The 13252-nt window shown below is 32.1% G+C and overlaps 1 protein-coding gene across 2 annotated transcripts; it reads right to left on the bottom strand.

Moving 5' to 3' along the window:
* Positions 1-1018: 1018 nt before the first annotated feature.
* LOC113870822 (polyadenylate-binding protein 1-like) lies at positions 1019-9148 on the bottom strand. Of its 2 annotated transcripts, none has more exons than XM_027507309.1 (6): positions 8954-9148; positions 8757-8859; positions 8601-8671; positions 2677-2868; positions 2473-2591; positions 1019-1643 (listed from the first exon to the last, which is right to left on the bottom strand). In XM_027507309.1, exons 1-6 carry the CDS (start codon positions 9065-9067, stop codon positions 1598-1600), a joined length of 645 nt encoding a protein of 214 aa, XP_027363110.1. In that variant the 5' UTR covers positions 9068-9148; the 3' UTR covers positions 1019-1597. The 2 variants fall into 2 exon arrangements, with proteins under 2 accessions (XP_027363110.1, XP_027363111.1); XM_027507310.1 differs by having other exon boundaries at positions 1329-1643; positions 8757-8850; positions 9005-9148.
* Between the last annotated feature and the right edge of the window lie 4104 nt (positions 9149-13252).

Below are 13252 nucleotides of genomic sequence, written 5' to 3' on the forward strand. Positions count from 1 at the left end.
CCAACAATTGTTCTCAACTTTAAAATGTTGCTTTGAATTTCAATTTTCTTACCCTAATAAAATATATACCATGTAGAACCAAGTTAGTACATTGTTGACATATTACTGTAACTTTATAAATGCTTTTATTCTTCAAACAAACGTAAAACGTTAAATAATAAATATACTTGAATTTTTTTAGGTTTCAATGCCATTGAAACATAATAAGAAATTTTCGAGCTAACATAATATAATTTCGTTATAGCAAGAGAAACACTTTGATAATTTACCGTGTTCTGTCACTAGTTTAAGCAATAAGTATTCACAAATGTTTAGCAACTATTGTTTTGTCATAGTGTATGTGCGAATATGAATAATTTAGTGCTTCAATAAAACTAGGAACTTCATAACCAAATCAACTTATTAAATATGTTTTTTTTTTCCTTCCACAGAATAACAAAAAGGCGTTAGTCACAAACATTTGACGTCATTCATTTACATGAATGAAATGGTGCAATGCATGTGTCACTCGTGAAATAAGTAAAATAGTACACCGAATTCATAAAATCAGAAGCACTAATTCATTTATCCCGATAATTACTCCTTTCATTATCAGTTAGTACTAATGCACACATTTTTAAAACAAATAATTAATTTGACAAATGACTATGATAAAAATTAATTTTACTAAATTACTTCTATTAAAAGCACCGAAAATACTGAGATAATTAAATGATAACTAATTTTAAAATTATTCTAATTGTTAATTGGCAAAAATTATCCTTAATAAATAAAAACATTACTAAAAAAATAATAATAAATGCTTTTTTATATTCGAAAGTGACATAATTTAAGACATTTGTTTGCTAAATAACAGTCTTTTACTCAATGTCACCGAACAAGTCATTCTAACTTTTTAAATAAAAATGAGTAAAATGACCAATATTTGGTCATTTGAAAAAATAAATGAAATTTGTCATTTCAAGAATATAAAAAGTCTAATACTCATAATCTTATATACTCTGTACCCAAAAAAAGAAAAACTAATGTAGAGTATCATTCAAGATTGACTTCAACACGAAAGAGTCGAACAAAACAATCTAAGCCCATATGACTAGATCAATACCTATGGAAGTTCTAAAACAGAATAATCATTTTTCTTAAAACAAACTTCGGAGCAAGGATATGCCACACAATAACAATAAATCTACTTCAAGCTAGCCTTAAGAACAGACTTCGGCAGCAAGTAACCAATTCCAACACTGTTGATATCATTTTCATTTTAAAAAATTCAACATTAAACTGAATAGTTCAATTTTGAAGTTCAAACTACCAAACTACTGAAAATTTTCCCTGCTTAGTTGCCTCCAATACTGTATAAATAAACCCCGAGTGCTCAAGTGCAATGAACATTCATGATCGGTAACGAAGCGATCAACCTACATTTGTCTGTATCATACATATACATTCTTAAACAAGCAAGGGCATTTAACTTCTGCTGTGTAAAGAAGCTTTATGTTCTTGCTCCACCAACGAAAATTATTACAATGGCAAATTAACATTGCATTGTCCCATCTTATCATAAATATGTGATCGCCTATCAAACTGAGAATGAGCACTAGTATGGCCTGTATCGCGTTGGTCTTCTGTACCTAGGAACCCTTCTGCATGTCAAAATGATTTGATCATAACACATAAGGCGTGGGCCATGAACAAGTAATAAATATTTTATCAAATCACAGACAAAATGACAATTCAGAGCAATAAAAACTTGGTTTTGACCCATTGTCGTTTGGTCTAATTTTTGAACTACCATATCAAGTGCAAACTGTTCTCACTTATTATGAGAACAATTACCATATACATATATATATATATATATATTGGTCAAGACATAAATATATAGAATAGCATGGTTTTTCTTTCTTTTCTTTTCCAACGTAATGGTTTGGATTTGGAGTTAACCCCACTTGAGCTAATACTGCTGTATTCCAAATCTTGCAATGAGGTAACATTCACCTACATGGAAAATTAAAATCTATATGGATTCAAATACAACCATTTTAAAAGGGGCTATCTTCAATGGTCTCTATTATCCATACCCATAGAAAAATAACTTAGGGAGACTTACCGACTAGTGTTTCAATAAAAAAACTTGTTATTGCTTATTATGTTTGTGTGTGCGCACGCATGTGCTCATAATAAAAGCAAAAAATTAAAGCTAATATTCTGCTGTGTAGTTAGGTGCCCATGGTAATAGGAATATATATTGAACATGAGGTTCTCTAGCTTAACATACAAGTTTATAAGGTAGCAAAGAAATAGACAGAAAGACTTATCGTCAGATGTATATTGAACACCAGATGTAAAGCAAAATTTCCACCAAAAAGCACATTTGCAGTCTAAGACATCAAAATTTACATAATGCATAGCAGAGACAGAGGAAAGCAATATCAAATCCAAGTTTTTCTTCAGTTTCTAATAATTGCTTACCCATAACCATATGGTGGATAGAATGGAGACGGCATGAAAGGCCTCCTTGGTCGGAAACCAGTAGGTCTTCTTCCAAAATACTGCTTCATTCCAGGAATATTTGTACGCTTAGCAGAGACCTAAAGGGAAAATCAGATTTCAAGTATAACCAAAGAAACATCAAGTGACTAATTGAATTTACATGGATTATCCAAGGATAAAGACCTTCAGTTGTCGACCATGCAATTCCGATTCATTTAACAGGAGAGCATTCTGAACAGCATCAACCTCAACAAACTCTACATAAGCAAATCCTTTTGGTTGACCAAATTTGTCTGTCAGTATTGTCACCCTGTTCACAGTTCCACATGACTGAAAATGCTGTTGGACTTCTTCAGGTGTACATGCATAGTCAACCTGAATCATAATTTGGAAAGCATTTTAATAAATTACAACACTCTGTTGCAGCTTTACAAGACTGTAATTAAATTAAAAAACTTCACATAGAAAAGTTGAACAGGAATTAGACATGTAGGTAACGGGCACTAGAGAGTAGTGCCTGTAACAGTCAAGCCACCAAATACAAATTAATGTGGTCTTGACACAAGCAGCAAATGGATTAAGATAAGCTTAAAAGGAAAATAAGCATTAGCATGTAGTTAGTCTGAGGCATAGTAATCAATCCCCGATAATGACACAAAGTGCTAACTCCAAAAATACTACAGCGGTATAGCGGATAGCGGGATGACCGCTATTCTGAAGTACCTAGTATAAATTAAGCTATACATATATATGCTAAAAAATATAAAATTAATATCCAAAAGAGAGCAGGAAAATAAACACAGAGAAAGAAATAAAAAACAGAGAAGGAAAATAGAAAACAGAGAACTAGTTAGTCACTGGAAAATATGTAGGTTCATCGGAAGCCTTGCTGGAGATGGACATTGGAAGCAAGAGAATGACGCAAAGAAAAAAGATGACAAAAAAACAGAACCAGAGAGAACTGAGAGATGAGAATACGAACATAGGGCTCATGAGGGAGAAGAAGATATCAGAAATGCAAAGGGGCGCAATCCCAATATTGCGCCTATTTAAAGTCATCCAACATTCAAAAAGGGAGGACAAAGTCAAGTTTTAGCCAAAGATGAAATAGCAATTGTGATGACCATGATTCTCCCGTGATTTGGCTGCTATTCGCAGCGTGATGGCTATTGCACTTAAACGCAATGCTACAAGCTCCTCATAGCTGCGACTTGCCACTCTGCTCCGCTCCTTCGCAATAGGAGCCGCTATTGACTAGTATGGTATGAGGTTGATGTAGGATACCAGAGTCCAATTATAATTTATAAGATTTACACACGATTTGCAAATGATAGGTCAGTGTTATTAAATGGCAGCCATGGTGAAATTCGGTGGCGAAAATTAACCCCACCGTTACAGCGTTAGTGTTTTATGGCGTTTTTCTATGGCAGCCGCTACAGCAGCCATGGCAGAAATTGTTGAAAAATGGCATTTTTGCAGGGTTGGGCTGCAAACCTAACCCGGTCCACAGGTTGACCCATGCAAGAAAACCCTAAGGTGACTTGCAAATAGCGGTGCTATCGCGCCGATGCGGTGCAAAGCGGCTGTCAACCACCACTGCCACTGCGTCGCAGGGCATTTGTCACATTATGGTGCTTGCAGGTGGTTCGCGGCCAGAATAGGGAGAAGTCACAGGTGCTACTGCTCGATTTTGGGGAAAGGAAGAAACTGTTTCCTGTTTTTCTTAAAAAGCACCGTTTTGATTTATTTGTAAGGGTAGAAAGGTCATTTACTCTTGATAAAACATATATTTCATCTTCCTCCCCACTTTTCCTCTCTACACAAAAAGCCAAAACCTCAACATAGCAATTTCTCCCATCCTCACCAACTCACCCACTCCATTTTTCCGGAAAAATTAGCTAGTCCAGAGGGTCACCCACTCTATTTCGCCGGAAAAATTAGTTTTTCCGGCATCTCATTTGCTTTTCTGTTCACCGGAGAAATCCGCTTTTCCGGCATCTGTTCTACTTTTTTGTTTGAGCTCTATTTTACTATTCACCGATCATTCTTGCTTTTCTATTCAAGATCTGTTTTGCTATTCATCCTCTGTTTTGTTGTTCAAGCTCTGTTTAGCATTTTTTGTTTAATATAACATCCATGCTGCAGTGTTTTTCTCTTTTACACTGTTACTGCTACTTTGCTACTTGGAATGATGATGATGTAATCTTGAGAATTTCTTGAACATTCATATTAAATTTCTGTGTACATAAATATTATATATGCATATTATAATATTTTTTATATATTTTATTATATCCGTCATAACCTGTCATGACGGCCGCCATAACTTTATGGCAGATTTTTTGGTTTCCACCATGAGCCCCCATTGTGATAGGTCTTGCAGCATTAAGAAGATGCATAAATTGGGTTTCTTTAAGTAAACAAGTAACATTGCCAGCTTCTCAATCACCTAGGTTTAATGCTTGGATAATTTTCTCTTTCTTCTCTAACCTAATTGTCTGCAACCTCTCATGTTTGATATTATTAACTCTACTTTTGCATATTGGTAACTCCAAATTCATACCTTTTGCATATTACACTACTTACATATAAATGCTTTAAAAAAACCAAAATTACAGGCATGTCATGCCATCATCATTAATGATAAAAAGTCATAGTCTAGACTCCCAATTACTGTCAGTCTAAACAGATAATTAACAAATCAATACTAAAGAGTACAAGACTGAAGCGGAAGTGCTCTGTTGGGCAGGCTGTGACTGATATGATGACATGGCTGCACCAAAGAGGGGACAGAATTAATAATCAACAGCAAAAAGAGACAAAAGACGGATGGAATCATGAAAGAAATTGCTGCAAAGGAAAAAAAAGGCGAACACCTGTGTGTATAAACTATAAATGGAGTCTAGAGAAGGGTATGGACTCAACCATAAAAGTCAATCCCAGAAAGCACTTCAGAGCAACCAACCTCAAAACGCTATAGCAGCAGGATGACCGCTATTTTAAGATATCCTTAACATAGATTATACTACACATATACGTGTGATGAAAAATTAAAAAAAAAAAAAACCCAATTTAAAATGTTCATAAGTAATGATCAAAAGTTAAGAGCATGGGAACTTAATAACATGCATCAATAATAGTAAAATAAAGGAGTTGCCAAAAAATGGGCCAAACAAGGGTTGGGTATTGCCAAAAATTGCCTGAGCACATTGCAAAAGGATCCAAACGGAGGTGGGTCTCACCAGAAAGTGCTGGAGCTTCTGGAAAATGACCCAAAGAGAGGTGGGTCTCACTGGGGATGCTAGGTACGATCAAAAACTGGCTGGAAATTCAGAAAACCGCCTGATTCTAGCCGGAAAAGATGGTGGCCTACTCAAATTCTCACCAAAACGGGTTGGATCTCATTGGAGTTAATGGCTGCTTGGGTTGGGGAGTTGGGAGTGTGCAAAATAAGACCCTTAGGATCTGCTGAGGTATCAATAAGTAAAAGGGGGTGAAATTACAAGATTGCCCCCTAAAACAGGTTCAAACAATTTAAAATTGAGGGGAAAATGGGCATTTTCACCCAATGAAAAAATAGCAGCTGGGATGGCCATGAATGGCACTAAATGCTAGTGCCACTCTAGACGCAACGATGAAGTGCAATGCTACAGGATGACCAGTGGCAGCAGACAGCCGTGCCACTCCACGACCGCACTATAGTACAGTATTGACTATCTGAGGGGTGGTGCAGAGGAACAGAGCAGCAACCTATCGCATCATTCTTAAGGACTGAAGGGCTTGCGAAGCCTTTTTCACATTCTGATGAAGGAAAATGTATGAAATTCCAAAAATTGCCAGAAATCAGAAAGGCAGTCAAACAAAAAAGGGGGCAAAATAGGGATTTAACGGTCTGTTAACCATATCAGCTGTGATGGCCGTCATTTGTCCACTACCTGCCAATAATTCAGGCAGCTATTGCTGCTCCACAAAAAAGCAACGCACTTCATTCAAGGAAAGGCCAGACAAAATGAATCTACACCACTACATAGTGTGCTATTAAGTATTAACTACTCTTGCAGGATCATTGTCAAGATGACCAAGTCTTTCACTCCTTGTGCTTTTATTCTTTTGTTAGATTCCAGTTTTCCTTTCTGTAAGGACCTCTCTAACTCATACTCCCATCTTGCATTAGTCTAATTCACTTAACTCTAAATTCACAACATAGTTGTCAATCTTGGATAACGGTGCATAGCAAATGACCCTCAAATGCTATAGCGGGATAACCGCTATTTTGAAGTTTTATATATATATATATATATATATATATGCAGATAATTATGTATATAATGCTAAAAAAATATGCATAAATGTCATATGCATAATTATCAACAAAAGACATGAAGAGAAGAAAGAAGGTGGACTTTCCGGGAGAACATAACAGAGGCAGTACTATAGAATCATAGAATAGAGAGGAAAGGAAGTGGATTTTGCCAGAGAAGTCATCGAAGATGAGTAATTCCGCAGGATTGGAGATTGTTGCAAAGCAGAACAAAGACAGATATGAGAGGGGGAGTGTCCAACAGCGAAGGGGAGAACAAAAGAAGTGGAGAAAAAGTGGGGTTTCATCTTGTGTCTCCAGTTGCAAAGCAGAACAGCAATAGAGATGAGAGGGCGGCAAAGAAGAAGAAAAATGTGAGGTTAGGTCTAAAAACTGAGAAGATTATTTTACCCTTAACAAGACCTCAAGACCATGTCATCTTAAAGGCAAAAAGGTAAAATCAGCTTATTTCTAAAAGATTAGAAGTCTTTTTTACCCCTTAAAAAACCCTAAAATTCCTTTTTTTTAGGTAGAAAAGGAAAGTTGGTATTTTACCCTATGGTGACGCTATTGTGCTGCGAAAGGCCACATTTTGTGCTGCAATGGTCCAGCGACAGCAAAAACAATCCGCTATGCCAGATCTGTGGTGGTCAAAGGCTGCTCCACCACGCTCTGCTGCTATCGTGCCCTATTGACAACTATGATTTCCAATGAAGAAAGTTAAATTATTATAACCTAATTAGACCAATTATTTTGCTAAGTGGTACAACTTGATTTTATTGATAAATTGAGTACAGTATGATGAGAATTTTAATGAAACCAATTTCATCAATTGAGTTGGTCAGCAGTGTCAAAACCAATCAGTCCGAACAATGAACAGTAAATATCTACTTAAAACATTTTACTTCCACAAAGAGGTAGGATGCAAAAAAAAAGAAAAAAACTACTAAAAGATTCAAAAGAAACATAAATAAGCTGTAAGGCTGGAAAATCGACATGTTAAAATGGTAAAGTGATAACTGATTTGATAACAAAATATTTCATAATTTAAACCTCATAGGTGATTGATGGCGGAGGAAGAATTAATGACCACAATGTTACACTTTTGGCAGGTACTGCTGAGAGAGGGAGGGAGAGGCACATGCCTCTCAATATACGGCAGAGCAAAAATATATAGATAACAAGGTAATAAATACAAAGATCATAAGTACCTTAATTACTGTAATTACAAGATTAAGCTAATCCTATGAACAAAAATGTAGAAACTATTTGCATACTTTCCAACAGGGACACTTAATATCCAGAAATGGATCCCCTGCATTATGCGACAAATCAGCATGGCACGCAGCTACTGATCTCACAAGTTAAACAAATTTCATTTCCTTTATTGACTAAAACTATCAAATACAAAAATTCAGTTAAGGACAGAAATCGGCGCAGTTTTATTTCAACTGCAAGACCCTGTTCCCTCAATTCCAGTCATAAAGATATGTCCCCCATGACCTCTGTCATAGGTTAAAGCTACCCCACAAATCCGCTATCATTTTACAACAACTAATTGAGATATTCATCAGTATCTGATTTATTCTACTGCGGGAAAGGTGAAGCTATCAGCACCAAACAAATAATTTAACACCATGAAACTTAAAAGCTATCAAAGGATCAGCTACAAGCAAACATCATCATAGGAAAACACATATACCTAGATACAACTAAATCAACCAACAAGAGCAGTGTCTCAAATGACTACTATAAATCAGTACAAAAACGAAAAAGCGAAACAATAATAGAGATATGCAAACCTCACATTACCAACATAGATTGACCGCGAATCGACTTCCTCCTTTTCAGCTTGAGTTGCAGAAGGACCAGACGAATCTTTAAACGAAAACAGAAAAACAATTGAAGTTGATAAACTGAAGTAAATCCAAATACGAAACAGATCTGAATCGAAGAAACAAACCTTGAACAGCGCCCATCTCTTTCTCAACCTTAGCCTGCATTTCGCGAAGAGCGCTTGCTTCTTCCTCGATCTCCTTCAGCCTCTTCTTCATGTCCTCCAAGTCCTATGAACATCATTATTCATCGATATCATCACATTAGAGAGAGAGAAAAAAAGAGGATAAGAAAAGTAAGCAAAACCTAAACACGAACCCTAACCTTGTTTGTGTGATTGGGGGGAAGTTGTTCGTCTTGTTGTTCAGCGTCTGCGTCCATCTCAACCTCCTCGTCGGGAATGTCTGCACCGTACACTTCGTGCTCTTCCTGCTCCATCTCTCTTCTCTTCTCTTCTCTTCCTTCTCGCTCTGCTGTTACAGCAAAACTGGTTTTGTTTTGGGTTTCTCCACCACCTTAACTACGATCTAATTCAAATATCAAATATCAAATATCCTATCCTACATGCAGTGAAAAAAAATTACTATTAAAATAAAGTTATCCATTCACTGTAACTTTTAAAATGATTTCCGTGTTAGCACATGTCACATATTTTGAATGACAATGTTTTTAAAGTAAGGCCCAATTTATATTATTTTTCTAATAAAAGTAAATAGTAACTTGATTTGAATGTAAAATAATGTAGATGAAAGATAAATATAAATAAATTAATGTATTACGAAGTCCTTAATCGTATTTATTATAGTGAATTTTAATATGAAAAAAGTTTTATCATCGATATTTTATATTGGAAACTTTTTTGTATTTTGAAGGTGATTCAAAATACAAATTAGTGTTTGTATTGATAAATTTATCCCTTTAACAGTGCGCATGTGTTCGAATGGAAAGGTTTTAGTATCTTATAAATGAAATAAAGAAAGGTAAATAGTTTTTTAAATACCTTCTTAATAGTGCTAACAAAAATTTCTGAACAGGAATGGAGGGATTATTTAAGATTGAATAGTATTTTGCATTGTATTTATATATGTCAAAGTTTTATGGTGCTGCTTAAAAAGATTAAATTTGTCCTTGTCCAAGTGATTATTTTAAAGAAAAATGTTTAAAATACAAAATGTGTTTAAAAAAAAAAACATTTGTCATTAAAAAAATTTATGTACAAACTAAGTTCATAATATACGACTTTAATCAGTTTTTTATTCTTTAAATACGAGTTGTGTATTACAATCAGAAGGTTATCTAATATACCATTTGCAATATATTTTTTGTTATTTATTAAAATTTATTTAAAATATTAAAATAAAAGAAAAAATATTAAATTAAATAATATAAAGAATGAAATCAACGTAATTTTCATAAATTTTAATCAATAACTAGTTATAAAGTATATTGTTTATATAATTAGCAATAGCATGAGTATAAAATTATGGTATGATAACTAGTTTTTGATATTGGGTATTTATGCAAATATGTCATTAGCCCTTGTCTGATTTGGATCTAGATCTAGATGTTCTTTTTACTCTATTGTCTACTTATAGAGTTTAAGACTTGAATAAATTAGATATTATCACTCTGAATACATTTATATGTTGATAGTTAATACTAAATCTCCTTTAAATGATGGAGACTTAACTCAATATTTAAAATATAATAAATAAGATTTTTTTTTCTCTTGAATCAACTTATTTTTTATTATATTATCCAAATAAATCTTCTACAGATCGTCATAAATTGTTTAATCTAGTTTTGAAATTGATAGATTTTTCTAAAACTATATTGCTTATCTAAAAATTTGCTTAAAATAAAAAAATTTATGTACAAACTAAGTTCATAATATACGACTTTAATCAATTTTTTATTCTTTAAATATGAGTTGTGTATTACAATCAGAAGATTATCTAATATACCATTTGCAATATATTTTTTGTTATTTATTAAAATTTATTTAAAATATTAAAATAAAAGAAAAAATATTAAATTAAATAATATAAAGAACGAAATCAACGTAATTTTCATAAATTTTAATCAATAACTAGTTATAAAGTATATTATTTATATTTTTTTATACGAGTGGTTCTTTTGTAAGTTAAGATGTTAATTAACAAAATAAGTTAAAATATTATTATTTTATTTCTAACAATAGGTTAATTTAAATGTAAAAATATATATAATTGGTTCAAATATTTTATTAAGAAAGGTAGGAAAATCTTTATATATAAAATATAATTTCTTCTTTAGATAAAATTTTGAGATTAAGAAAGATAAGAAAATCATTCACTTATGCAATAGTTTATCTTCTACTTGGTGTGTATTTTCTCATAGTTTTGGTTGAATAATTAGCAATAGCATGAGTATAAAATTATAGTATGATAACTAGTTTTTGATATTGGGTATTTATGCAAATATGTCATTAGCCCTTATCTAATTTGAATTTAGATCTAGAGGTTCTTTTTACTCTATTGTCTACTTATAGAGTTTAGGACTTGAATAAGTTAGATATTATCCCTCTGAATACATTTATATTTATATGTTGATAGCTAATACTAAACCTCCTTTAAATAATGGAGACTTAACTCAGTATTTAAAATATGATAAATAAGGTTTTTTTTTTCTCTTGAATTAACTTATTTTTTATTATATTATCCAAATAAATCTTTTGCAGATCGTCATAAATTGTTTAATCTAGTTTAGAAATTGATAGATTTTTCTAAAACTATATTGCTTATCTAAAAATTTGCTTACAATAAATTAATGATTAATCTGGAAAGGCATAAATGAAGTATGACTTCTTTCTCTCTTTGTGATAGATTTAGTTACGATGTCGAACCTAACATACTTGTTTAGGATTTAGGGTTATTAGAGACTGTTTTTATGCTAAAAAAGTTTGAGATTTCTTTCTTTTTTCTCACTATTAGATTCTTTTATCCAGTGAAGGAATATTATATTAGGTAATATTTAATCTCTCTAATCAGAATTTCATTAACTTTTCTTATTTGAGTAGTTTATTTAGGATTATTGTTAGTACTTGTAGAAAAATAATAAATTTATTTTTAATAATGATTTTGTCCGGCCTTCAATTCTTATTCAGAAAATTTTATATGATCTTAAGTACCAATTTAGTTGCTTTTGAAATCAATTTGGCTCTATTGTTCAACAATTGAATGGAGTTGTTTCTCTAGTTGAGGGAAGTATTGCTTGTGATGGCTTAATCCGCAATGCTCAAGGACAATTTGTGAGTGAATTCAGCAAAAGTTAAGCTTTATGCTCTCCTCTCACTACTAAACTTTAGAGTATTCTATTTGAATTGGAGCTAACTTTTTTGAAAGAGAGCTTCATGTCATATAAATTGAAAGTGACTTTAAAGAAGTTTTGTTTTTAATTTTTAATGTTTAAAGTACTAATTACCCTTTATTTAATTTTTTTTAAACTATAAATATTATTAAAAATGTTTAATTTATTCAATTTGACCTTGTGTATAAAGAAACAAACCAATGTGAATTAAATCTTGAAAGTGTTTTATATTCCAACTGTATCAACACTTTTTTTCTTCTTCCATGTTCCGTTTTCTTTGTATTGATTCTTTATACATTTGGTCCCTTAAATTGAGTCGTTGCTGGGCTTTTTAGCCCCCTCATTTAGGAAAAAAACAAAAAGATAACAGCAATTTTTCAGTCTACATTTTTTTTTCTTTCAAAAATATTAGCAGCAAAGCCTAAGCCCATTGAAATAGTTTTTTTTATTTTTATTTTGAATGGTAATCTCAATTGAATGGATTAAAAAAATCAGTATAATTAGAAAAATATGTAGAAGCTATGCTATAATATAGTAAATATTAAGACAAAAACAAATATTACTAATAAAAATATTAAAATACTGGTCTCAGCGTGACTTTCTTTTTATATTATTATATTATATTTTATTTTTACTATAAAAGACATAAGTTGTATGCAATGAAAATTGTATTAAATCAGATAATGAACGTTGAATTAAAATGGGATGGACGAAAATATTGATAGAGTATAATTCTGAAATTTATTCCATTTCGAGAGTTGAGTTGGATTTCAAAAACAACTAAAATTATGTAATTTTAGCATGACTTATGTGTGAAAGGGTTTTTATTATCCTTAATTTGGTGCGAAATAGAAGGGGGGAAATGAGCCAAAATTCTATCTTCCACTTTTATTATGGTCAAGTAACAAAAATCTGCTGTGTTGTCAAGAGAAATTGTTAACAATTAATCTCTGACTCTGTATATTATTTAGATGCGTCTTTTATTTACATTTCAATATCTATATAATACATTATTTATCATTTATGTATTCAAATACCATATTGTTTTATTTAAAATTAGTTTTTTTAGTTCTTTTTGCAAGATTTGGACAAATTATTTATTTTGTAATTTTTTAAAAATATACTAGATGAAAGGAATTGTTTGTTTACAAAAAGTTTACTAAATTAAACACCGACTCATGTATTATGTTTGATGTTTTTTACAGTTCTTATGTTTATCTTGTTTTTTAATATAAGATTCAATTAATGTCGTGTGAATTCATTTTGTATTTTATA

This window comes from Abrus precatorius, unplaced genomic scaffold (genome assembly GCF_003935025.1).
Source record: "Abrus precatorius isolate BTA unplaced genomic scaffold, Abrus_2018 Scaffold7, whole genome shotgun sequence".
Lineage (NCBI taxonomy): Eukaryota > Viridiplantae > Streptophyta > Magnoliopsida > Fabales > Fabaceae > Abrus > Abrus precatorius.